We start from the raw sequence: 27,095 nt of genomic DNA, 5'->3' as shown, positions 1-27,095 counted from the left end.
AAGTCTTCATCCAGCATATTACAGGGGCCATTCTTATCATGTCAGAAATGAAACCTACCCCCAATTCAGAATGAATAGTATATGAGGGAGTGGACTGTGGCACAGATAGGACAGATCTCAAAAATGTATTTTTGGTCACCTGTAGGCAATCTGGAACACTATAGCCCCGTATTGAACTACCATACATAGCTACTGCAATACATTTTGCTTTATATATCTTCATTAATGCTACTATAGGTCTTGCCCCCTGTTTTTTTTTAAAACCCTGGAGTGCAGAGGTAGTTCTTGCAAGGGAGATGTTTCTGTTTTTGAGTTGCGGGCCCCAATTACCTCTCTCATCAAATGTAATCCCAAGGTAGGGGAATGTGGGCACTCTGCAAAGTTCTTCTTCGCAGCAAAAAAAGGTTTTAAATTGCTTCTTCCTAGAGCACCTCCCCATAATCATAATTTGTGACTTCTTTGCATTTATTTTGAGATCCAGGGATCCCATAAAAATTCCCAAAGACATCTAACAGCCGATGTAGTACAACCCCCGTCCGTGAAAGGAGGACAGCGTCATCCACGTAGAGGAGAACTGGAATACCAAGTTCCCCTATACGCGGCATGTCAAGAGTTGCCTCCTTTAGTGCAGGTTCTAGGGCATTAATATATACCATAAAAAGAAGCGGGCCAGGATACACCCTTGCCTGACCCCCCTTTCTGAGTTAAAATGGCTAGAACAACGCCCCTCAGCAGTAACCCGGACCGAAGCCAATAGATCAGAGTGCAAGTCCGCCAAGAGGTTAACTAAGGCCCAATCAAATCCCATGTTAAGTAAAATTTGCCATAACTTTGACCGATTTACGAGGTCAAATGCCGATGAAAGGTCCATGAACCCCAGGTACATTGACCCCTCTTTAGCCTTGGTGTATTTGTCTAGTAGCAGCTGCAGATTAAGACATTGGTCTAAAGTGCTCCTTTTCGCTCTAAACCCATATTGCAGATTCGACAGAACCCCTCTGTCGTCAAGCAAGTCCGTTGATTTATGCAAAATAACCCGTCCCAAGATTTTTACCGAGGAATCAATTAGGGAGATAGGTCTATAACAGGAGGGGTCCTGCCTGTCTCCCTTCTTGAAGACTGGGATAATAATGGATTTTTCCAGGATACCGGTATATTATTTTGGTTCAGAGTGTTAAAAACACTACACAAGATCTTAGACCAAAATTTCGGCGCACATTTGAAAGCATCTGTGGGAACCCCGTCAGGACCTGGAGCCTTATTTTTTAAAGTCTGTTCAATCGCTCTCTCTACCTCTATCTCCAAAGATCACATGGGAACCCTCAGGTCTAAAAAGGGTATTAATCATCTGCTTCTCAGTATCTGGGGTAGAATATATTTTCCCAAAATGTGATATCCAGCCCTCGTCTGGAATATTCGACTCAAGGGGAGAATTATCCTCACCCGAGAATAGGGGTTGATTTACGATTTTACAGAACTGCCCACTATTTTTTAAAGTCTCAGGGGCAAGCAATTGTAACCAGGCCTCTTCTTTCAGCTCATATTTCCTGTCTTGAATAGCTTTCTTATACGCAGATCTTAAACTGGCTATTTGAGCTCGATCTTTAGGGGTAGCCTTCAGGGCCTTAAGTAAAACTTCATGTGCCCTAGAACATCTTTTATTAAACCATCTTTTGACATAATGTCTCGTCTGTCTGGGGCCAGCAAGTAAGCTTTGGTTAATTTGTCTGCAAATGTTATCAAAAGCGGTGACCACATGTGTACTTTTGGGCCTGCTTCTCTAGGCATATGGTCACATCGTCCTCTACCTTGTCCAGTACATCCTGTAAGAACGTTTCAGGGACTATGTTTGACCATTTTAGCCTACGTCCTTGATCTTTGACAACCACGTTTAGGCCACCCTTGTGAGTCACAGTTTTAAGGGTTAATAAGTCTGCAGGCAGTATCTCTATTAACACCGGGTTATGGTTACTGAAGACCGAGACCTCAGTTTTATACATTAAAACGTTACACAATATAAAAGAAGACATACAAATATAATCAATAATAGTACCATCGGCCGTTCCTTTAAATGTAGGGGTCCTAGAACCACCTTCCCAGCAACCTAATTCATAAAGATTCCATCTCGCCAAAAAGTTTTCAAGGGCCTCTCCCCGTTGCGAAAGTTCAAAATGCATGGGTAAAGAATATGGGGGGCCCTCCTCTTCTATATTGGCACATGGTTTGTTACAGGGATGGATGTTAAAATCCCCTAAAAGTATTATTTCAAAAGTATTCACATTTGTACTATAGACTGACAGACATTTCTCCAATAGGTCCAGATTAAGGTTGGTACACTCATTGGCACATGAATTATAAAAATTAATAAATAAAATCTTACTGGTATCAGAAGAGGATAGTTCAACAATTAGACAGTTTTGACATCCTGAATTACACAAAGTTAATGTACCCTTTAGGTCAAGTTTAAATAAACTCAGCAAGCCTCCCTTAGCTCTGCCTGCCACAATACAAGTTGCTGGGATACAAAAATGACTATACCCATCCAGGGAGAAACTGTTTGTCGGATCCCAGGTCTCTTGAAGCGCTATAATGTCATAAGTTTTTAATGAATTGATCCAAGTGTCATTCCCTACTTTAGCCTTAATACCAGCAATATTCCATGTCATAATCCTACAAGTAGAATGCGGGGGCTGGACATTAGGCCTCGGATTATTTAACAGTCAATCATTTTCCTCCAGGGATGATAGGGGGTATATCGATTGGCCAGTGGGAGGGCTTGATCAAATTGACTATTTAGCCTGGGCAACCTATATTGATATGGGTCCAGACTATTTGGGGGTTGATTCCCAATTTGAGGAGGGGTAACAAAACAGCGCCTAGGTAGAGATGAAAATGGCTTCGGCCGAACAGTATGTGAATGTGGTGTATTACCAAGATGGTTATAAAAAAAAACCAAGAGGGCGTACACATACAGTATTGTCAGCAATTGGTAGGGAAGCCGCTCTGAGCAGGACTGTGGCGACATGCTGCGGATACTTAAAATTAACAATGATGCAATCCCCCCTAGTGTTTTTCCTAGAGTTTCCAATCCAGCTAACTCTTCGGGTAGATATTATATCATTTGTGAAAGACAATGGGAACCCACAATTTCTATTCAACCACAATACTGATTTATTTTTCAAGGAGTCGTGGGTTTCCATCCGAGACTCAGTAAGATGAGAGTCCACCCCAGGTACATTAGTTAGTACTACTATGTATGGAGCACAATCTGGGGGAAGATTAACTGAGGGTCTTCTCTTTGCCTCACTTCTCCCCTCGTTGTTCCCCCCTGCTGTAGTAAATTGATTTCTATGAATCGTTGGGGGTGGTTGAGTAGCTCGTGCAGGAGGTGGTTGAGTAGCTAGTACAGGGGGTGGTTGAATAACTGGTACAGTTTGTATAATCCTGTTCCCCCCGTTGCAGAGAGCAGCTGCATCTTTATTTATGTTATTGCCACCATTTGTGCTCTTATTTGTATTAGTCATAGCTAAGTGAGAATTCAAAAGGCCGCCCAGTCTAGTTACTTCTTTTGTAACCTGGTCCAATTTGGACACAAGAGGTTTAATCATAAGTTCCATTTTGGATTCAATAATACTGGCCAGCAGATTAAATAGGTCAGGGTTCAGATTAGTCAACTCGGCCTTATTTGAAGTCTCGTTAGCTTCCCCTATGCTTATAGGAGGCGTGCCAGCTCTTTTAGTTTTCCTGTTCCCCCCGCACTTAGCAGGTAACTTCCTGCAGGCCCTTACTACTCTTTGTACCGGAGAGGGTGCCGGAGAAGACATCGGGGAGGGTTGTAGTGAAGTATCCAGGGGGTTATTCAGTACTACCTGGCTCTGCACTGGGGGAGGAGTTATTTCAATGTCAGTAGTTAATTGGGAGCCTTGAGTGCAGCTACGATCTAAAACAAGAGCATCTGGGGGTCATACAAGCTTGTAGGTGAAGCCGGAGGGCTTACCCGGTTTAATGAAAGGCGCCTTTCTTTATTAATTTTACTAACTACTTTGACTAAGTAGTTATCCATAGTGCTCGTCACTAAAGGGGTTTTAGCCGATCTAAGTTTCGACATACTTATATATCAAGTTGACGATTAAAGAACAATATATTAGAGGCACCGTAACTATTACAAATGTCAAGCTATGATAGCATCAGCGACAGCTAAGAATACACGTATATTAAAACAAAATATGTAACAAAGACAAAAATAATAAAAATGTCTCACATATTTAGGGTATGTGAAGGCAGGAAAAAACCAAAGTCCGTGGCCCAGCCCAGCCTCGGTCAGCCCCGGACGGCCACAGACGGCCCGCCCTTTGCCCGGGCTTCGCCCAGCGTCCCGCTCGTGTCCCGCGAGGCAGGGGTTGTGCAGTTTAAATGCGCCTCCTGGCGCTGTTCAGGTGTGGGAGGGACGCGTGCCGCTGCTTGGCCCGCCGGGAAATGCAGTCCCGGGGCGGCGGTGCGAGTAGTTCTGGCTCTGGAGACTGTTGGCGGTGTCGGCCTTCTCTCCTGCTGCCCCCAAAAACCAGGTATGAGGTGATATCGAACTTGGGCACCAATTGTGGAACATCCTTATTAACATTTTGAGACTACCGACTGGTCTACACTTTTAAAGAATATATATTGATTGATTCACCAGCTGAGACTGCATGTTGCCACTATACGCCATTTGAATGACATCGGAGAATTAACTCAAACATCTGGATGCACATGACATTTAGTTTAGCGGCCTTGAAAAAGTCTTTGTAAGACGAAACACGTGTCGGCAAGCTGGGAACTTTTAATGAAATATTGTGAATAAAAGAATATCAAGATCAACGCATGTCTTGGATCCCTCTATATAAAATTAGACTCTGATTACTTTTCATGTTCTAGTCTAAATGGGTAAATGGTCTAAATATTGATTCTAAAATATCGAGTAACCTAAATATCGAGTCCAAAATATAGAATGGACAAAATATCAACTGGACAGAATATAGACATCCAAAATATCGTTTTGAAGGTAAGTACTGTAATATCGAATTTAAAAATATAGACAGTCAAAATATCGAAGTACATAATATAGGTGATTAAAATTATCAACTTTTTAATAATATCGAATTTTTTTAAGTGTTTTATATGTTAGTTTATGTGTGAAAAGTGTATTTTTATTTGTAATTTATTGTAAGTGATTAATTTTATGTTATTTAATTTTTGCGTAATTTAATTCTGTAGCGGGTTGTGGGTTTATAGGGGAATAGGGTGGGAAGTAATTTAATTATAATTAATTAAATATGTTAATTATTTAATAGGTATTTATTTTGAATATATTGTCAATACCTTTTTAATTGGTAATTAATTAATTGTTAATTGATAATTATTTTTATTAATTGATTAATTGATAATTATGTGAATAATATCATTTTATTTTTAGTAGCGGGTTGTGGATTTATAGGGGAATAGGGTGGGAAGTAATTTAATTATAATTAATTAAACATGTTAATTAATTAATTGGTATTTATTTTGAATACATTGTCAATTAATTTTTAATTGGTAATTAATTGTTAATTGGTAATTAATTTTTATTAATTGATTATTTGATAATTATGTGAATAATATTATTTTATTTTTAGTAGCGGGTTGTGGGTTTATAGGGGAATAGGGTGGGAAGTAATTTAAATATAATTAATTAAACATGTTAATTAATTAATTGGTATTTATTTAGAATAAATTGTCAATTAATTTTTAAGTGGTAATTAATTAATTCTTAATTGGTAATTAAAATGTATTAATTGGTTAATTTAAAATTATGTGATTTATATTAATTTATTTTCACTAGAGTGGGGATATTAAAATTTACCCCTATGCTATCAAAGCTTTCCCTACTGTTGCACTCTGTGGAGTGGGAATAGTAATTTCTACCCCTACGCTATCCAACGCTTTCCCTACTGTTGCACTCACTGGAGTGGGAATAGTAATTTTTACCCTTACGCTATCCAACGCTTTCCCTACTGTTGCACTCACTGGAGTGGGAATAGTAATTTTTACCCCTACGCTATCCAACGCTTTCCCTACTGTTGCACTGTCTGGAGTGGGAATAGTAATTTTTACCCCTACGCTATCCAACGCTTTCTCTACTGCTGCACTCTCTGGAGTGGGAATAGTAATTTTTACCCCTACGCTATCCAACGCTTTCCCTACTGTTGCACTTACTGGAGTAGGAATAGTAATTTTTACCCCTACGCTACCCAACGCCTTCCCTACTGTTGCTCTCTCTGGAGTGGGAATAGTAATTTTTACCCCTACGCTATCCAACGCTTTCCCTACTGTTGCACTCACTGGAGTGGGAATAGTAATTTTTACCCCTACGCTATCCAACGCTTTCCCTACTGTTGCACTCACTGGAGTTGGAATAGTAATTTTTACCCCTACGCTATCCAACGCCTTCCCTACTGTTGCATTCTCTGGAGTGGGAATAGTAATTTTTACCCCTACGCTATCCAACGCTTTCCCTACTGTTGCACTCTCTGGAGTGGGAATAGTAATTTTTACCCCTAGGCTATCCAACGCTTTCCCTACTGTTGCACTCACTGGAGTTGGAATAGTCATTTTTACCCCTACGCTATCCAACGCCTTCCCTACTGTTGCACTCTCTGGAGTGGGAATAGTAATTTTTACCCTACGCTATCCAACGCTTTCCCTACTGTTGCACTCACTGGAGTGGGAATAGTAATTTTCACCGCTACGCTATCCAACGCTTTCCCTACTGTTGCTCTCACTGGAGTTGGAATAGTAATTTTTACCCCTACGCCATCCAACGCTTTCCCTACTGTTGCACTCTCTGGAGTGGGAATAGTAATTTTTACCCCTACGCTATCCAACGCTTTCCCTACTGTTGCACTCACTGGAGTTGGAATAGTAATTTTTACCCCTACGCCATCCAACGCTTTCCGTACTGTTGCACTCTCTGGAGTGGGAATAGTAATCTTTACCCCTACGCTATCCAACGCTTTCCCTACTGTTGCACTCGCTGGAGTGGGAATAGTAATTTTTAACCCTACGCTATCCAACGCTTTCCTTACTGTTGCACTCACTGGAGTTGGAATAGTAATTTTTACCCCTACGCTATCCAATGCTTTCCCTACTGTTGCAATCGCTGGAGTGGGAATAGTAATTTTTACCCCTAGGCTATCCAACGCTTTCCCTACTGTTGCACTCTCTGGAGTTGGAATAGTAATTTTTGCCCCTACGCTATCCAACGCTTTCCCTACTGTTGCACTTCCAGGAGTGGGAATAGTCATTTTTACCCCTACGCTATCCTACGGTAATAATATTGTGTATTTTTTGTTAATATGATGTTTATACATATATATATATGTTTTAAGGTCATTTAAGTATTTTTAAGTATATTTTAGCTATTTATTTTTAATAATTTTTTTATTTTACATTATTTTTAACAAATTCGATATTTTTACAATGTATATATATATATATATATTGTTCTCCAACTTGAAAAACGGCAGCGCCTCTGCCCGTTTCCCCAGCGTGCAAACAACAATAATCGTCCCGAGTCAGGCTTGTAGAATAGCTTAATTTATTTTGCCATCAAAGTGCAGGGTGCAGAAAACATCAAACAGACGCGTTTCGGGCGCGGACGCCCTTGCTCACTGTCAGCGAGAGATGGACATGGCAATCATTAAATAACAAACATTGATGTTCGAAAAGCGCGCCAGTGTGTTTGCAGAGGTTAACATAGACAAAGGACTAATAGTTTAAAACCTGAAAATAGGTAACTACCATAGCGGCCATTGGTAAGTGGTAAAACAAACCTTGACCCTTCATATATGTACAAATACAATAACATAACATTACTGGTGGTGACCACAATATTGCAAACAGCATTATAATTAATCGATATTAATGTAAACAAATAACACATGTGCAAATACGCAAGTTGGTGTGCAAATAGGCAAATATCAAAAGTGTCACGTGCAATTGCATAATGCCTAGGCGGACATGATTTCACTGTTTAAATACATTAAGTTTTAAAGTGCAGGGTGCCTTGTAAACTTTATAACTGTGCAAATACGCAATTTAAATGCTGTCACATTAATGGTAGATATAACTTCAACCATATATATTTACACATCATTCTTTAGCGTGTTGATGTTACAATTAATTGGTTGTGAATGCTATAGGAGTGTTATTAAACTATTGAATATGTATGGTCAATCTCATGTGGTCTATGATATTCAATACCTGCCTCTGTGAATTCTGTTGACTAGCGCACATCTCATCATGGATGATTAATGTCCATCTAATAAACAAATTGTAAACATAAAATTGCATAACGGTGGGGAAGGAGTGTTGGTGAGTATAAACCCTAATGGTGCCAAATGAAACTTAACTAAATTGAATTAAATGTGTACCAGTATCTAAAAATAAAAATGAGAATAATAATGGTAAGAAATCTGGCCTTGCTCTACATAATAGGCAGCTAAATGGTACTAGACTACTGCCTCAAATGAGGTCTAATGTTTAGACAGAAAGAGACAAGATAATGATAATGAATAACTAGTAAGGGTATTTACAGGAAGTTACGGAGTTCCTCGCCCATGTTGAGCCCCCCCGGGCTCTTACTGTTCAGCCGAACAATATATTTAGATTCTAAGCGTCTGAGTTGTTTTTCATAGTCTCCCCCTCTCTTGGAGGTTCTCACTGCATCAATCACATAGTATTTAAGATGTGATAAATTTCTATTGTGGTGTGAGTGGAAGTGCCGAGCAACAGGGTAGCTTTGGTCATTATTTGTTATTGCTCTCAGGTGTTGTAGAATGCGTTGGTGCACAGGTAATTTTGTGCTCCCAACGTACCGTAAATCGCACGTGCAAGTGAGAACATACACTGCCAGCTCAGTTCTGCAAGTGAAATGTGCCCTGATGTTAATGGGTTTTGAATCAAAGGGGGAGACATATGATCTTGTGTTGATGCCAAAATTACAAGCGCGACAAGATATGCACTTGTAAAAGCCCTTGCGTGGCGAAAGCCAATCATCGTTTTTTGGCATCTCTGGACTGCTTGAAACCAACTCATTCCGCATGCTGAAAGCACGCCTGTAGGTAACAGTTGGTTTGGGGGGTAGGATTTCTTTTAGTATTGGGTCTGTGAGGACAACTGGCCATTGTTTCCTAACAAGGTTGGAGATTTGGCGGGCCTGACGGCTGTATCCTGTGATCAGCCTGACACCAGTGTAGGTTTCTTCCATCTTGTTGGTGTCTGTTTGTGATGTAACTTGGGGAGAAGTATTAAGAAGCTCTGATCGATTATGTTTGTTGGCTCTAGTCATGGCTGAGTCTAACATGCTCTTGCTGTAACCTCTAGCTTCAAGTCTTAGTTTGGCCTCAGATTGGTTTTTGTCCCTAAGCTCTGCCGTGCTGCAGGCGCGGTGTATCCTGAGGAACTCTCCATAGGGAATAGCCCTAATGGTATGATTGGGGTGGAAACTTGCAGCATGTAAGATGGAATTACCTGCTGTGGCTTTTCTAAAAAGGCTAGTTGTTACCTTGTTGTCTTTAATTTCCACCATCACATCGAGGAAACTAATTCTCGTGGTATTAATGTCTGATGTGAAAACAAGGTTACAATCATTATCATTAATTGCATGTACAAAATTCTGAGCTTCTTCTTTGTCTCCCCTCCAGATCACGAATACATCATCTATATACCTCATATACATGACTATATTTTTCGACCAGGCATCAAAGTGTTTAACCCTGAGGACATGCTCCTCCCACCAGCCAACGTGGAGCCCCGCGTAGCTGGGAGAGAAGCATGCCCCCATGGCCACCCCCCTGAGTTGCTTGTAAACCCGATTGTCGAAAAGGAATACATTATTGTATAAGCAACGTTCAATCATGGTCAAAAGCATGGCATTATGTCTGTATAGTTCTATTGGTCTCTTGTCCAAATAGAATTTCACTGCTCTCAGACCATCAGTGTGAGAGATGCTTGTGTACAGTGTAGATATATCCATGGTCATGAGTAAAAGGTCAGCCGACCAGTCGAAATTTTCAAGTGCTCGTAGGAATTCAGTGGAGTCTCGTATATATGAGGGTAATGAAGTGACAAACTCCTGCAAATATATATATAAAAACGATATTTTGGACTCGATATTTTGGTACTTACCTGTTTGTAGATAGGAATTCGATATTTTGTCCGTCGATATTTTGGCTTCGATATTTTGGGTAGTCTATATTGTGTCCGTCGATATTTAGTCAGTGATCCGTCTAAATGTAACTACATTGAGTATAATAGGACACTATTATCATAAGGAGAGGTGTGCTGTTAAAATCCCTTTTTTTGCTTTGTTCATATGGTGCACATTCTGTGTGCCGTCAACGCCACTGGGTAGTTGGTGTATGAAGGGTAAATTGGGCACCCGATTCTCATATTTTTGTGATAAATGTTGCTGATACTACACGTATACAAACTGTGCTGATTGAATGTGTGGACATTTCTCTTGTTTTAGGGAACACTACTACCCAATTATTTTTGATATGTAAATAGTATAACTAGGTTGATGACTTGATCCACATGACAAAGATGGAGAGCTGAGATAGTGAGACAGCGACTGGGTGATATTTCCTTATGATATGGACCAATACTGAGACACACATGTTGGGCTATGGGGGATGGGAGAGTGAGGAATCAGTTTGTCCTAGTCTTTTGTCTATCAGTCCTAGAGAAGTTAGGCTATGCAGGGATGAGGCGCCTGTACTATAATAGTGCAGTCACATTTAAAATAGGTAAACCTCCTCAGTCCATAAATCAAGGCAAAGTCCATTTGTAAAGTCAGCTAACAGTCCTACATTGGACTGCTTGGTATGAAAGCAAGGGACAGGTCTTTAAGCATAAATCAAAAAATAGACTGTCATAGAGTCTTTCTTTGTAGAAATGAGCAAAAGGTCTGGCACTCAAGTATCTAGAAAGACTAAGGAAAGTCTGACTCACATACCAGAAAGGGCACATTTTATAGTGTCTGGGAAGTGGAAAAGTACGCTCTTGACAACGTGATGTGAATCGTAGAGCTATACATTGTGCTACTCTTGAGTATCCTTGCGCGATATAAATGTTTAATAACATAACATAACATAACATAACATAAAACAGGCTGCTTTAGGAACCGCCTGTATTATTAATAAATATTGATCTTATTTACCCAACAAACAAGGGAAATTACACTGCATTATTGAAGCAAGCTACACTAAACCATTTAAATTAAATAGGAATGCATTTTTGGCTGCAGGCCATGAGACATTTTATTATTTGAAGCATGCCCAATCAGATACTGCAGTCACTAAAATGGCAATTAAAGTTAGTAAAATGAAAATCATAAAAACTATTTATAGAGCTAAATAAAAGTTTGGGGGGAAATTCCTAGACAGCTGTACCTTAAAATGATGACAACAGTATGTGTTTTTGCCAGCAGCATAGCTAGAGGGGGGGGGGGGACCAACCCAGGCGGCACCATTTAGGGGGCGGAGGCCGCGGGGCACTCGTGGCCCGTTGCGACGGCCTTTATAATTTATTGGGGACACTCACTGACACTACCGTCAGTTTCCCCAAATAAATTATAAAGGCCGAGCAAGCAAGCCTCTAATGAATTAAATAGTGCGCACTGCACACCCGGCTTTTTAATTAATTAAAAGGTGCGCATGTCTGCCGGACCCCCGGCGGGCCTCTCTTAGCTAGGCAGTTTATTAGATATGGTGCGCTGCGCGCTCCGTGTGCGCAGATGTCTCCGGGTCGCGAGTGCATGTCTTCAGGGTGGGGCATGGGTCGACCATACCACATTGTCATGCGCAGTGAGCAGAAGCACAAACTAAAAGTGCGTGTGAGCGTGCCGCAACGGGACGAGTGAGGTAATGCAAGGCATCCTACCAAGAGTGACTACTGTCTGAGAATGAGACAGTCACCGTGCGGCCCCCCCGGGCCCGGCCATAATTATTACTAGCCCCTGCTGCCTGTCTAGCCAGCCTTGCCCTGCCTTCGGCTGCCCGCTCGTGCCTGTCTCTGAGGCTGCAGGCCGCCCAGGCCTCTTGTAAGTCTGTGTGTTCTTTATCACTTCACCTGTTTATCCCAACTACAGGCACTGATTAAAGTCGCTCAATTACCTCCAATCACGGCGGAAATGTTTTTGCCAACCTTTTACTGTTTAAATTGCAACCTCGCCAGGATGGGAGGCAGGGACTTACTCAGACATTCAGGTGACCTACCAAACGGGGACAGGAAGGGGCTTTCTTCTTTGCAAGACTCGAAAATGGAGCAGGCTCAGTGGCATCAGCTCTTTGTGCCTGTGTGTTGACCGGCTTTCATTTAACCAGAGATGTGCTAAGTTGCAAAGCTTGCTTTTTGTTTTAAGTTTCACAAAGGTGTATAGAAAACTTTGCAACTTTCTGTCATGATTGAAACCTTTTTCAGGGCGAGACAAAAAAGTTCTGCGTCAGACGCACTCTTTACAAAGTCGTGTTCTTTCCCCGAATAATACATTTTTGTGCATAGAAAGAAATCCTGCGCAAAAGGGCGAACTTGCAGAGAGGAATGCCGCGTGCCTTTCCTAGCTTGGCTGGGTCAGTTAGACAGTTATCACACAAATTGCGTTTAAAATTATTTTGGACTTTACAAAAAACTTTGCACGGGCAAAAGCGAATAGGGAAACCTCACAGAGCAACAACTTTGATAAAGTTCACCAGCATAAAGCAAACTTTCCTTACCTCTACATAGACCCCCATTTCATTTCAACCACACAGCCCTGCCCAGGACACTGGCGCAAGAACCGGGTCTGGTGGCTTAGTGGACTATTGCATCCACTCTAGGGGCCTGTGTTTGACCTCATAGTCACAGGTTCCAATCCTGGCGGGTTCACTCAGCCTTTCATCTTCTGAGATTGATAAAATGAGTATTATTGAGTTGGGTAACAACAAACATCTGTTATTCAGTACAAACATGCCAGTGTGGGTGAACGTGTACTTTACAAATAAACATGCTATGTTTTATGAACAAACTGGCATTGCACCCTAAGAACTTCTCTTCTGAGCAGTGCTGTCACTGCCTGTCTTCAGCTAAGGCGGGTTTGCTGAAAAGTGCTGGTCCTGTTCAGATAAACATTATGTCATATACTGAGTTGTATTATGTACAGCACGTATCCAATGATGTTTATATAGGGTTTGCCTTCCAGATATTGGCCTCTTAACACCAGGTTTTATTCTATCTCCTGAACTTGAGATGGTCCATGGTTGCCTGATTGGTGTGGACCAAAGAGTTACACAGTTTAGAGGAACGGTTGGCTAAGTGCGTATTCACAATAGGCAACAGATTTCATATAAATACCAATTAATAGCAGTATATTAATGTGCATTTGCGCTTGTGATGTGTACATATGTATGTGTATAAGTAAAGAGAAAGGGTATTTAGGTATATATCTATGGGCATCTATGTTAGTGGAACAATATACAGATCTATGCTATAACGGTGAAAATTAATGTGGCTAAATTAAATATGCTACTGGGGAGAATGTATACTAATACATGTATGCCCACTCCCATTTTATACCACAGAACAAATGGCAGATTTTGTTATTGCTATAGAGGAACCCATCTAATGTGGAAAAACACTTTTCTTCCTCAGAGATTATTTGCTACTATGTCTTTAGAGTATACTATCTCTGCTGATGCTCACAAGGCCTATTCAGTGTGCCTGCATCTCACTGTGCGGATTTAATCCTCTATCTCCTCTTAAATTTGTATTATATATAAATGTATTTGTCTATAACTACTAAACAAGTCATAAATAAAGTATGCTAAGGGTAACATGTTTTATGTACTATCAATTTTGAGTTAGGGAATAGTCCTCATGACACACTTGAGGCTTTGCTTCTTGTAAATCACCTCCCCTCCCATCCAGAACATTGCTGACAAATAATAGATTACACTTTGCCCATAGATAGATCGATAGTTAGATAGATATATTGCGTTTACTCGTTGTTTTCTTTCATGCAATTGAAAAGCTTTCTATTAACTAATAGATACAGAAGCTAAAATGAAGCCAGTTAATTGGAGGGACCATGATATTTGTTAATTTAATGTCAGCTGTAGATGATGGATAGTCAAACAGTGTCATGTATGTGCATGTTTGTACTGTGCTTAGGGGATTACCAGGTATTCGTTCACGCAGCTCTCTGATGGATGTCACATGTGTTTTTTCTGAGTCCCCAGATAGATCATGCAGTCTGTGTTTTCTCCTTTGTACTGCTGGTCACCAGTGTATTCAACAGTGTAGCCTTGGACCGTGTCATTTATGTGCATGTAATTTGCATGATCGAGGTAACTATTAGCAGCGATACTACGTGTCTCTCGGACCTATTTCAAGTGCTCGCTGTCCTTTTTCCCAGCCATCTCCCTCCCTCCCCCCCCAGGGGCGACAATCTGAGGGATAGCCCCAGGCGCCACAAGTTCTAGCTACGCCTCTGGTTTTTGCTTGGAATTGTTAAGGAAATATTTATGGGGCCAAATTACAAAATGCTTTTAAAAATATTGAAAGTGATACTATCATAGTAATCTTTCATGCACCTTTAGTGCTCTCTTTGCGAATTGGCCCAGAAACACCCAACTTCCTGTAAGTAAAAGTGCAAAGAGGGCAGAGTCCTTTCTGTTTGTACTAACTGTATATGAATATTTCCAGTGTATCCTCATTTGAGATGTTTTAGGCCAATTCATAAAAGCATGTAATAGTATGTGAAAGGGTATTTTTGTGCATTGTCCCCTATACGTTCAAAGTGGAAAATGAGCACAATGATAGCTTCCATTTCTGCTGTAACACAGGAATATAGGGGTTGTGTGTGGTGTGTATATTATTAAAAAGGATGTTTCTTTTTTGCTGCACAAAAGACAGTTAAAGTAGCAAAAAAAATGTTTAAACATTACTAAGTTTTCCAAAGTATATTGTAAAAATTAAAAATTAAATCAAAAGGGAGTACAGAAACGAGATTACAAATGATTACTTGTTGCCAGGGTCGGATTAAGACAGAACACCGGCCCGGGTACCAGGTTGGATGGGGGTTAAAAATAGGCAGGAGCACGCTAAAAAAAAGTGGCCTGCTTTTGCATATTGCCTTTCCGCAAAACAGTGCTTTGGTAACGTTTTATTTAAAAAAAAAAGGGGGGGGGATCTCTGACAGAGGCATGTTTTGTAAAATAAATGCATGGATTAGTTCACACTGGTGAAACACAACTGAAAACAAGTGAGGCCACTTTTGCTCAGGCCCCCTGCCCCCGCTCAATATGCATACATTAATGGGACGGACCAGCGAGAGAAAGGCAGTGACACCTCTGCCCGTTGATAAAAGGGAGGTAATGGACCCCCATCTGCCTCCAGAAAGGCCACTCAGGCACCCATTGGGCCGCTGGCAGCATCTGAACAACACAGACACCGCCCAAATCCGCCCCCCAGGCTGCCCAAAAAAGCAGCCCACAGCTGGAATCGGATATCGCCCCTCGGCCATTGCCCGAGTGCCCGCCTTACCAATCCGACCCTGACGGGTTGCTCCCATTTGTGAATTAGAAAGCTAGAAATGTGGCCCAAATTTACAAATCGGGGCTGTTTTCAAATTGCAAAGATACGCTGTATAGATGTTTTGCAAGGAGGGGAGAGTGAACTATTTTGTGCTTGCTGAAATCAATATATGTGGTAATATCCGGGAAATCAACAGTAAAAACCAACTAACAAGACCATAAAACAGGCCCACAAATGGCCATAAAACCATCCCACACACTGTCCTGTCAAACCCTCCCTTCGTGCACTGCCTGATTGCCCTGTAGGCCAGGCCAACCCTGGATGGTCCCGTGAGAACACTTCAATGATTGTGAGGATGAAAACCCTCGATCAGCTGTTCAGCTGTACTGTCCCCATAATTGTTTTTTCTGCCATGGAGGTCCCTGTTTTATGTTCCCTTTTTGACACTGTTTGTGGGGCTCCTAATCCAAAACGATCCCTCAAACTGCATATATTATGATCCTTATTCGCACTCTTTGTGTACACTGATTGTTGGAGGCTCAAACCTGTTCTACCCACTCTGAAGACACTATAGTAAAGCCCCCTTCAGCGACTTTGTCCTGGTCCTGGTTGGTGGCATGACATACATGAAAGAGCTTTTGTAAACATGAGAGGCATCCTCACTTAAGTTCCACCTCACTGTCATAGAGCAAGGGCCATGAGGTACATGGGCGTCCGCAGAAATGTTTCCGGAGGGGCAACATTTTAACTTCATCACTCGCCTTCCGGGGGGGGCAACATTTTAACTTCCAAACTCGCCTTCAAGGCACGTTTAATGCAGACGGCCCATTGTCATTCTTTATGTGATGATCAGCAGCAGAGAGAATGACAATGGACCTGTCCGCAGTCTGCTCGAGATCGGGGAGGGGCTGCTGCAGCCTCTAGAGTTCAAAGAGAAGTGCGAGAGGATACAAGTGAGAGAACATTTAAACTCCTGGGGTTTCTCGCAGGGGAACAGCCTGCTGTAATCTTGAACATTACGGACCAAAAGGAATGGGACCGGCGATCCAGGGGGGGCAAGCGCACCCCCTTGCCCTCCCCTGCGGATGCCCATGATGAGGCATTATGAAGAAATACTGGTTCCAACTTGGATTCTGACAACATTATAGCCAGCGGTGTCAAAAGCGCATGGAAGTGTCATACCAAGACCCCACCCCGACCCCCCCTCCCATTGCCGTCCGTGTGTCTGGTATCCTGAAGCTGGAGTGTTCAATGCCAGCAGTGTCTATACTGTGGTCACTGTTTGCTTGTCTGGTTTTGGTGGAGGCAGCCTTTCTCTGTTGGCACCTGTTTGTCAACAAACTGTACTTTGCTGTCTTGGTCATTTCCTCCTGTACATGATATACATTGGAACTGTTATCTGTGTTTTCTATGCTCTCTCAGTACAGCCCCTCATGTTTCTCAGTAAACCAGACAGATTTCGGAAGAGTCGGTACAAACTACTGTAATCAGGAAAACAAGATTATAGTACATGCTACTTGGTTAGATGCTTCCCAATAAGCTTAAAACGATTCGAAATGCGTCCATGCAAATAGTATATGAAATGTGTTGGTCAAAATTGAAGCATGGTACTGACATCTTTATGTTAAGGCGGCATTCGGAAAATACATTGTAAATGTATACATTAATCTGAGCTTGTACTGGGAAAAATATCCAGCCCCTTAGAATGTAAAGGATTCTCGTGCCTTAAGTGGTAATGTAACCGGATGAGCATTAAGTAAACAACGGACACCATGTTTGTGGTGTTTATAATGCGCGTCTACTTACATGTACATGAGCGCAATCTGGAATCGTCCTTAAACTGGCAGCCGGCTCAGTTTAAACCAACCATGTCCGGCTGTTAGGCAGGATATTCATAGGGTTTTTCTTATTTGAATGGCAAGAATATAAACGGACAAAAATACAAGCATGAAAGTGAAGGGTCGAGGACCTTCCCTAAAGACACGCTCTCATGGTTCTTTTTCACAGCATGAACGTGTGAAAGGGAGAAAATCGTTAATGCACAGTTAATTAGACAGTAACTCTCTTTGACACATAATAATCCACTGATCACTGCCTAAGGTTAGTTAGTCTTTTACAAAGCCCAAAACAACTGAATATAGAGACATCTCAACACCACAAGGGTAAAGAAATGCAAAGGAATTTGCATGAAGCCAAACATACGCATCCAATTTAAACTGTGCAACATAAACAAAACTAATTCAAGAAGAAGGATACAGAAGATCAGGAAGCATGAGTCCAAGTTCCCCTGTATCGAGGGTTGATGGAATCTGATATGTCTTCAAATTTCTGTCACTGCAAGAGCATTCTACACACACTCTCACAGTTCGCTCTTTCTCTACATCCATCCCAGGCCACAAAAAATTTGCCTTCACATTTTCTTGGCTTTCACAATTCCCATATGACCTACATGAGTCTGCTCTATTAATTTGGCTCTCAGACCATTTTCGGCCATTTCCGACCGGTATTTGGACATTGGTATGTAGGGGTGTGAAAAACCTACAGATTTGTTAATTTTACCGAATCGGTAATTTTACCGAAACGGTAATATAACAGAATCGGGAAATTTACAGATTCTGTAAATTTTACCCATTCTGTAAAATTACCGATCTGTAAAAATACAGAATCTGTAATTTGCTATGTAGGTAGCACTGTTAACAGTGCTACAGGTCATTCAGGATTCGGTATTTACCATGTAATACTATTACATGGTAAATAACGAATTCCTGTGTACATCTGTGCATGTACACCTGTGCCATGTGGCGCACAGACATGCCCTAAGAGCATGTATGTGTGTCACATGGCACACAAGCCTGAAACAGGGGTGCAACAGGGTGTCAAAGTGACACCCTGTCCCCCTTGTAAAATCAGTAAATTTACCGATTCGGTAATTACCGATTCGGTATTTGCTATGGAATCCTATGGGCTTCAAGGCCCATAGGATTCCATAGCAAATACCGATTCGGTAATTACCGAATCGGTAATTACCGAATCTTACCGATTCGGTATTTTTACCGAATTTTTTACCTACATAGCAATTACCGAATAGTAAATACCAAATCGGTAAAATTCGGTATTTACCATTCGGTAATTTGCTATTACCTACATCTGGGCCTATGTGTTGTAATTAGTCTGCTGCCTCTTAAAAATAAATCTCGATCTACTGACAACTCATCTTTGACCAATAACCACATTTTCTCTAAATCCTTGAACTTGCCCTGTTGTATTGCACCCATCACTTCTATTGATAACTTATTCTTGATTAATTCCTGCTTCCAGTCTACCTCAGTTACTAACCCTTGAGTGATTTAACACACATTCTGTGTGACCTCACACACATCATTTTCCTTGTTTCTTATTTCCTCTTGTTTGTCCTCATGCAACTCTTGCCCCCAGGAACCATTTTCGAGTGACCACAAGGGAGAGTTTACTTATGTTCATACCCACGCCTCTGGGTGGGTACAGGATGCTCTACACAAAGCAAAAAAGGTTCTGCCATATTGGTTTTAGGTAGGGAGAGGGACTGTGGGTTAATTTACAGTACAACACGTAGGAAGTGCTGCAAAAGTGGGTAGGGTCACCCCTGGGAACTTTTAGCCCATAGGTTAGGGAGTGGCTGTGAGTTTACCCACCCACAAACTGACACTGGGCATAAATGTAGCATCACCAGTACTCTCTGCAGAACACCTGGACCTGTGGAAGACAGAGGAAAGACTGTACCTGCTGTTGTGGCCAGTGGGGAAAACCTCATGGGCTGGACCTGCTCTCACTTGGACCAATTGACTGATAAGTGTACTCCAAGGGTCAGTTGGCTGACCTCCTCTTCAGCTATAGGAACAGAGAAGATGCAAGAAGTCCAATTGCCTGAAAAAGCCAAGCTGACCACTTCTAACTGGACCTATCCTGGGCCCTGCAAGTGGCTTGGCTTTTCCTGGAGCCCTGACCTCTAAGTGGTGCCCCTAACCCTTTTGGACCCTTAGATAAGTGTCAAAGTCTACTCCTCCTGCAAACAATAAAAGCGGGGACCTTGAAACTTCTCAAGTATTTTTGCCTGGAAACCCGATAAAAGACTTAGTTCAAACTGCTAAGTCAATCCAACAAAGGTGTATTTAGCTGGGCCAACAATTCAGGTTGTTCCTGCTCTGAGCGTTTCTGCAGCAGCAAATCCTTTTCAGCGGGACATCACGACGAATGTATCCAGCCTCCTGGAGCCTTGTTCGGCTACAGCTTGCAGCCATAACCAGCTGGAGAAATCAGAGCTCCAAAAAGTGACTACATCTACAGTAGAAATCATCACCAGGTGAAGACACCAACAGTATGCAGCCAATGAGGGCCCTACCTTGAACGCAAATTTTGAAATTTCTCCTGCTCTGATTTTTCTGCCAAGAGACAAAGGCTTCCCCTAGACTTCGTCCGTAGGCTATCCGGCCTCGTGGAACCAATGTAAACCACAGCCTGTTGCCTATCCCTGCTAAGTATTTTTTACTTCCATTTCAGGGACTTAGGCCTGATTTCTATTTGGTGGTAAGAATACTCAGTCGTAATGGCCTTGGAGTATTCTTCCTGCGAACCTAATGGCTCGCCCGAATCAAATTCTGGCAGAGCAAAGGTTTGACTACTTCATTGACTACTCCATCACCGCCACAGCCAAATCTCTGACAGAGTAAGGGTTGCCGGAGAATTGGCAATAAGTCTGTCCACCAAAACAGGATGGGGGAGATGTAGTAATTTCTTTACTCTTCATCACCGCCACGCAAACCTTGGTGGTGAAGGACAGGCTCCCTCCTGCCATGGGAGGTGACTGCAATGGCGAGAAGAGCATTACATTTTTCATTTTCAAAAACAACATTCTGAAAAGAAGGAAAACTGTTTAGTACAGGGCTGCGCCATGTTGACGCAGCACTGCACCAAACATCAAAGTGCATTAGCAGGAACCGCCATAACTGCGGTTCCTGCCTTGCATTATAAATGTCTGCCTGCTTGGTGGTCATTTATAAATTTGGTGGACGGTGCCTCTGCCATGGGGACGGAGTAATTTACTCCTTCCTCCTTGTGGACGATGGGCCATTTGCCAAATAATAAATCAGGCCAAAAGTCAGAAGGTACAACTTCCAACCACTACAAACCTGGTCTCTATCCAATATGTGCAACATATAAGTCTGCCTTAAACCTCACTCTTGTCCTGGCTTACAGTCACCATTTTCCTGCGGTTGATGTGCTTTGGGGTTTTGGTGCTATTTTTGTTCTGGTACCTGTGGTAACTGACTCTACCCTGGCTCTCCTAACCAAGCCCAGGGCCAGTGCTATGTTTAAAAAGGTACATGCAATAGGGTATACTTACAATTGGCAATGACAAACCCTATAAGTCCCTAATAGATAGTGGGACCAGGGGATTGATTCTACTTGCAAGTCCCAATCCCATAATGGGGCATGGAGGTTTGGAGGCCCAGCGGATTTCCTGTACTTCCATATGTGTGCTGTTGTGTGCCTACTGTCCTTTTCAAAGACAGTCTTGCCTTGCAGCCTGTCTTTAAAAGTACATTCTGACAACTGGTATTGACAGACCCTACAACTCCCTACTATATAATAGGGCTAGAGGGTTCAAATTACCTATAGGTCACTAGTATATAATAGGGCATGGAAGTTTAGAGGCCCAGCAGATATCCTCCACTTGCTTGTGTGCACTGCTGAGTGCCTGCTGTTATTTGAAAGGCAGCCTGGCTTTGCAGACTGTCTTTAAAAGTACATTGTATGCAAATTCAACTTTGGTGGTAGGGCACTGTAAAAATGATGATCTACCTTAATTTGACATATTAGGCACCCCCAAGGTCTCCCCTAGGTGTCCCAAGGGTGGGGGGTGGTCATGTAACTGTAAATAATTTTATGTGCCCCGGTAAGTGGAAAAACTGCCCATTTCATTTTTCCACATTGTAGATACTTAGCTCCATAGGCTAACAGTTCAATAGTTTATTTAGGTGTACCTATTGCTAGGAAAGGAGTAGATATCATTCAAAGATTGGTATTGATAAATTCAACAACTTGCCATTGTTGAATTTGTCATATCTAGCACAGAAGAGAAGTTATAGAAATGTCTCTTCTGTAAGCCAAATTTGAGCCTTCCTGTAGTCTCTGCTGATTGGTCATCCTTAACAGGCTTAGTCAGGCTACTTTGATTAGGTGAAAAGTGGCCTGGTCGGAGCAGAGGTTATCTGATGGAGGGAGCTCTGAAGCTGTGGAGGATAGGCCATAAAGAGGGGGCTGTGTAAATCAAACTGAGCTAAAAGAGAGCAGATCAATAAGGAATGCCTGGCGTACCTACCCCTGCCTCCTATGTTCCAGCCAGATGGCAGGTTTAGGACACAAATTTTAAGAGGTCATGGGGAGATGAGCTAATGGAAATGGACCACGCTGTGGGTTGGTTTAGCCAGTGCAGTGCTTTGTGGGACAAGAAGATGCCACACTTCGGAGGAAGTTGTCATGCTTTTAGGTGGCACCCAGTATCTCATGGGACAGAGGTGTCCCCCTACTTGTCGCCTCAGGACACTGAATAAATATGTGAGAGCCGCAAAGACTCTCAGATCTGCTGCCTGAAACTACAAGGAGAATGAGATTTGCCCTGCTGAAATCTGGATCTGCACCCAAAGACCTGTACTCTGAATGGCTGCGCCTGCTGCACAATCTGGTACTACAGCCCTGGGGACTATGCGTTGCTTCAAGAAGGATTAAGGAGTGGACTCTCTGCAAGCTAAAGGTTAACAGAGCACACCTACATCTACTCAACCAAGAGTCCCCATCCTGGATTGCGTCCAGTGGACTTTTAAGGATTTGGCCAGGTGAATTGTGGTAATTGTATTCCAGACATCACAGAGACCATCTAAGAAATTCCAGACCTTTTGATTGGTGTTTAGGACACTTCGAACCTACAAGGATACCTTCAGGAAGCACTACCTGATGTGTGGAGAACTTTCGTGAAAAAGCTCCATGAGGGGACCAACTCGATGGCGAGAGTCAAGCCGTCTACCTTCAGCCACGACCTGGCCTGGATTTCAGGTTTGTCCCGCTTAAAGCTTCGGAGTTCCAGACTTCCAGTACTGACCGGGGCCTTGCAGAAAGTCAAAACAGCGGACCCTCACCAATTCTGGCCTCCTGAAGAGGGTTGAGCGAAGTCGGAAGAAAAAGCTCCAGAAACGTTTCTAAGTGTGAAAGTCAAATTTTGACCGGGGCCTCCTGCTTAGTGTATCTGACTGGGGCTCCATTGTGGTAGGCCTCAAACTTTAGCTTTGTCCCAGTCAAGCACGATCAGATGTCCCAGAGTGGCATTATATGTTTTTAAGCACTATAAAGTCATAAATATCTAAAAATTCATATCCCTGAATCCTTACATTGGATGTTTCTCATTTTGGTATCCATTTGTTCATGCAAATATTGGTGTGGGATTTTTATTGTGTGTTGTGTCTTACTTATTTGATGTATTGTTGTTTTTAAATGCTTTATCTCCTGTCTCCTAAGTTATTCCTGACTGCTCGTTGTCAGCCACCCAGGGATGAGCAAGGGGCTAATTTACTGAGACCTTTACTGGACCCTATACTGTTGGTGGCCTTATTACTAGTGGTAGGTGCATAGTTACCCCTACCAATAACACACTTTCCAACAGGTTCTACGTCTGATAATCAACTGTGTTGGCTGATGTAGCAAATATTGTGTTATCATAAATATTTAGCAACTGTAGCACTTCAAGGTCAACCGGAAAACTAGGACTCAACGTGCTTAGTAGTGTGATGCCATAATTTCTAGTTCTTTGATTTCAAAAGTGCAATGCGGCTGCACTAAAAATCAGCTGGTCTTGCATTTGTAAAATGTGTACCCTTATCTGTGTCCCACTGACCTTCCAGATGGAGAGCGCATTCAAGGGCAGAGGTAGTGCTGCTTTATTGCAGTAATTCAAGGAATTTGCCATTATAAAAGATTAAACTTGATACAAGTAAGCATATCTGAACTATGTTTTCCTCTGAACATACAGCAGAATCGCGAAATTAATATGTCAGGAATTATATTGTTGAAAAGGATTGAGTAGGAAATTGAGTGACCGCAGGTATCATAATGCCTAGTGTGAAATTAATCAAAAAAGATGCCAGACCTGCGTATCGACAATTTAAAAATGAGAAGCTAGCTGGTTTTTTGAGTGCCCACACATCACCCTGTTTAAATCTTCTCCCAAGTATGTCATTACTTGATGCAATGCTGTTTATCTGCACAGGGTTGTCTCTAGAGCGTTCACCAGCATCGATTGCTTCCCGAGCACGCCTGTCTGAGAGAGAAGAAGAAGTCACTGCCTGTTTTGAGAAAGCCAGTTGGCTTGCACAAGTGTATTTACAGAAACTAGAAAAAGTAAGTAACAGCTTTCTATTTATTTGTCTGTTATTTGGGGGGGGGTAATTAGTATTCATCTCACCTAGACTGCCTCAGTAGTGTGTTGCTTGCTTGTGTCACTTGTACCATTTGTCATTACTTAGGCATACTTCTGTTATCCATTCTCGTACCTCTGTGTAGTTAAACCACATTATAGCTGGACATGCATATTTCTTCATTTTAGGGCACTGCGCACATACCTGCCCTTTTTTTCCAAAAGAGTATTTGCATGGCTGAATTTTCTAAACCGGATTGCAGCAGGAATGTTCCCATGTATTTTGGAAAATGTGTCTTGTATGCCAATTTGTCTTGGTAATTTAACTTTAGTCGGAGTCGAGCTGGTAAATGATTCCAAGTCCTTGGTGCTTGCCAGGAGGCAGCTTTTTTTTTTATTGTTTGTGATCGTCATCTTGTTGAGAGGAAGTTTGAGAGCCAGTAAAAGACGTTTTTGCAGTCGTATTTAGTGCAAACTTGGTCCAAGGGTTAGCAGAACACTTCACACAGGCAATTGATTATTTTACACAAGGTCAGATTCATTTTCTTTATCAGGCATGGGGAGATTAAGTGATTTGCCCAGAATCACAGGATGTTGAGCCGACGTCAGGGCTCAAACCTGGCTCCCCAGGTCCAGAGTCGGCAGTGCATGCCATTAGGGCACATCTCCTCCCAAGAATTTGACCTTTATGTCTATCCTGGAGGATAATAGGGTGAGGAGTGTGTTGTTGTATAAAATGTAGCAGAAACAACTGTTGGCACTAGGAGGCACACTTCATCAACTGTTCCCAGACTGTCTTCCATTTTTTTCATTCTCCTCCCTCTCCTGTAGAAAACTGGTTGGTTAGTCGGGGGTCCGGAGTCAATCTAAGCACTTTCACAAAATCCCTTCCACTTAGGCAATTTTAACTGCTCACTCCTTATATGTTTATGCAATTAGCCTGCTCCATCGACTTTGGCGTCTTACTAGATAAAATGTCACCTGTTGTCTGGAAAGGGGTATCTTCTTGCCTGGCAATTCACTGTAGGAAAATTGCAACGGTTCTCTAGCTAATGCTCCAGTAGCAGACGAGTGGATAATGGCTTTTGTCCTATCCTTATCAACAAAGGCCAATGCTAATCCCTCTAAGCAATGTACATCCAATTTCTCTATTACCCTTCCCAAAAAAACTCTTGGAGAGATATGGCAGTAGGCTGATATCAGGATTTGTGGAACAGCATTAGTTGTTACTTAACCCCGCACAATCTGGATTTCATCATGGAAGCAGCTTTGACTTCCCTCATTGATGGCCTGAGAATGTCAGCAGCTAAGGGCTAGGTGGTGGCCTTGGTGCTTCTTGACCTATCTGCTGCATTTGAAAAAGTTTCTCACACCCTCTTGATGACAACATTGGTGGAGGTGGGCATCTGCAGCCCACCCTTGTTATTGTGTTGATCCTTTTTGGATGGCAGTTGACAAGCTGTTCATCTCCCCCTTTTCAATTTGAATTTAAGGTCTTATGCCATGGGCATCCACATGAATTGGAACGCAGCTCCACTCTTTTGAGACTCTGCATCTGCCCTCTTGCGGGACTCATTAGATCCAATTGTGTAAACATTATGGATTATGGAAATGCTACACAACTACTCACCTCAATTAATAATGCTGTATCTTGCGTTCTTAATACTTTCCATCATTTTTTTAAATATGTTTATATATAAGATAGATCTTCCTTGGTAAGAGCATCTTGTCTATGGAACTCTCTTTTCCTATCACTGTGAAAAACCAAAGATCTGCTCTTGGTGATGAAAGGCCTAAAAACCTTGCTTTATACTAAAAAATTTACTTTTATCTTTCTTAGTGATTTCTCTCATTGGCTTTACCTTTGTGCAATGACGCCTATACAGGTAACGGTTCAAATGACATACCATTTCAGCAGATTAATGTTGGACTTGTGGGGTAAGAGTTGTATTGAGAGTGAGTCTGCTTTTGTAGGTTTTACCACCATTGGAAGTTTTACATTCTGACAGCTTTTTGGGTCTATCTTTGGTTTCTTCAGAAGTGGCAAGATCTGCCCTGATTTAAGTGAAAGTGGAAATATCTGTTGTTCTTCTGATTATTTCAGAATATGGTGAATTATGCCTGGAGGACAGAGTTTAATCATTTTTCCAGCAACTATTCAAACATACATAGTATATCATAAATTTAGCGTTGGCTATGCAATGGACCAAAGAACATTTGTACAGCATTGAAAGCATTAACAGATACTGTCTGTACTCTCCATTGTAGCATATACCGGTAGGCAGTGTCTGTTTATAAAGCACATTTGTGTATTATCTATGGTCATGTATGCACATTGTTGCCTTAGTGAATACCGTTTGCCAGTGCTATGTTGACACTTTTCATCATTGTATGACAGCAGCTGCATCGTGATTGGCACATAATTCATTGTCATTTAAGGGTGTCTAAAGCAAAGCCTTGTTCTTCACAAGTCCCTCATAGGCATTTACTGCAAAACACTGTCCTCCTCTTCCAGAATTTGATCCCGTTCAGTTGATGTGGCTCTTGTCACACCCCTGAGTTAGGACACCACCAAAACGTCGAGGAAGAACTGCAAGAATAAAAAACACTAGGCAACAGGCCTTCTCTATGAAAGCACGGAGGATCTGAAATCATATCCTTCATCAATTTAGTAATGAGCTGCAGATGTACCTTTTAAAGGCTGCTACACTGCAAAACAATAAGCAGTCCATCTTGCCTCAGAACCCAGAACCACTCATTCTATTTCACACAGAGCCACCGTGTGACACACAATATCGGCTCTCTTCACGGTCACCCATTGAGGAGCCGATATCACATGGTAGCAGGGAAAACGAGCTGAAAACCACTGTAAAAGGTGAAACTCTTCCCCGAGCACTCAAAACCATATAACAAATGTCAATTTTCATATATTTAGTTTACAAGGAGGTGTGTAAATCCAAATAGTTCAAGCTTCAGTGTTCATAAGTTTATTCTGTTGTCTTTAAACAAAGTATTCTTCTTTTGGCACAGAAAGTCATCCACTTCTAAGATCACAAATGAACAGTTC

The 27,095-nt window shown here is 42.0% G+C and overlaps 1 protein-coding gene across 1 annotated transcript in view; it reads left to right on the top strand.

Annotated features, from left to right (window-relative positions):
- TTC7A (tetratricopeptide repeat domain 7A) overlaps positions 1-27,095 on the top strand; it is a 1,530,821-nt gene that overhangs the window by 190,536 nt on the left and 1,313,190 nt on the right. Inside the window, exon 4 of the mRNA XM_078649658.1 lies at positions 23,882-24,012. Within this exon, the coding sequence (XP_078505784.1) occupies positions 23,882-24,012 (131 nt within the window). The remainder of the gene's footprint in view (positions 1-23,881; positions 24,013-27,095) is intronic.

The sequence above is a fragment of the Lissotriton helveticus genome, chromosome 6 (assembly GCF_964261635.1).
Source record: "Lissotriton helveticus chromosome 6, aLisHel1.1, whole genome shotgun sequence".
Classification (NCBI taxonomy): Eukaryota; Metazoa; Chordata; class Amphibia; order Caudata; family Salamandridae; genus Lissotriton; species Lissotriton helveticus.
This window is presented reverse-complemented; position numbering and strand designations above follow the sequence as displayed.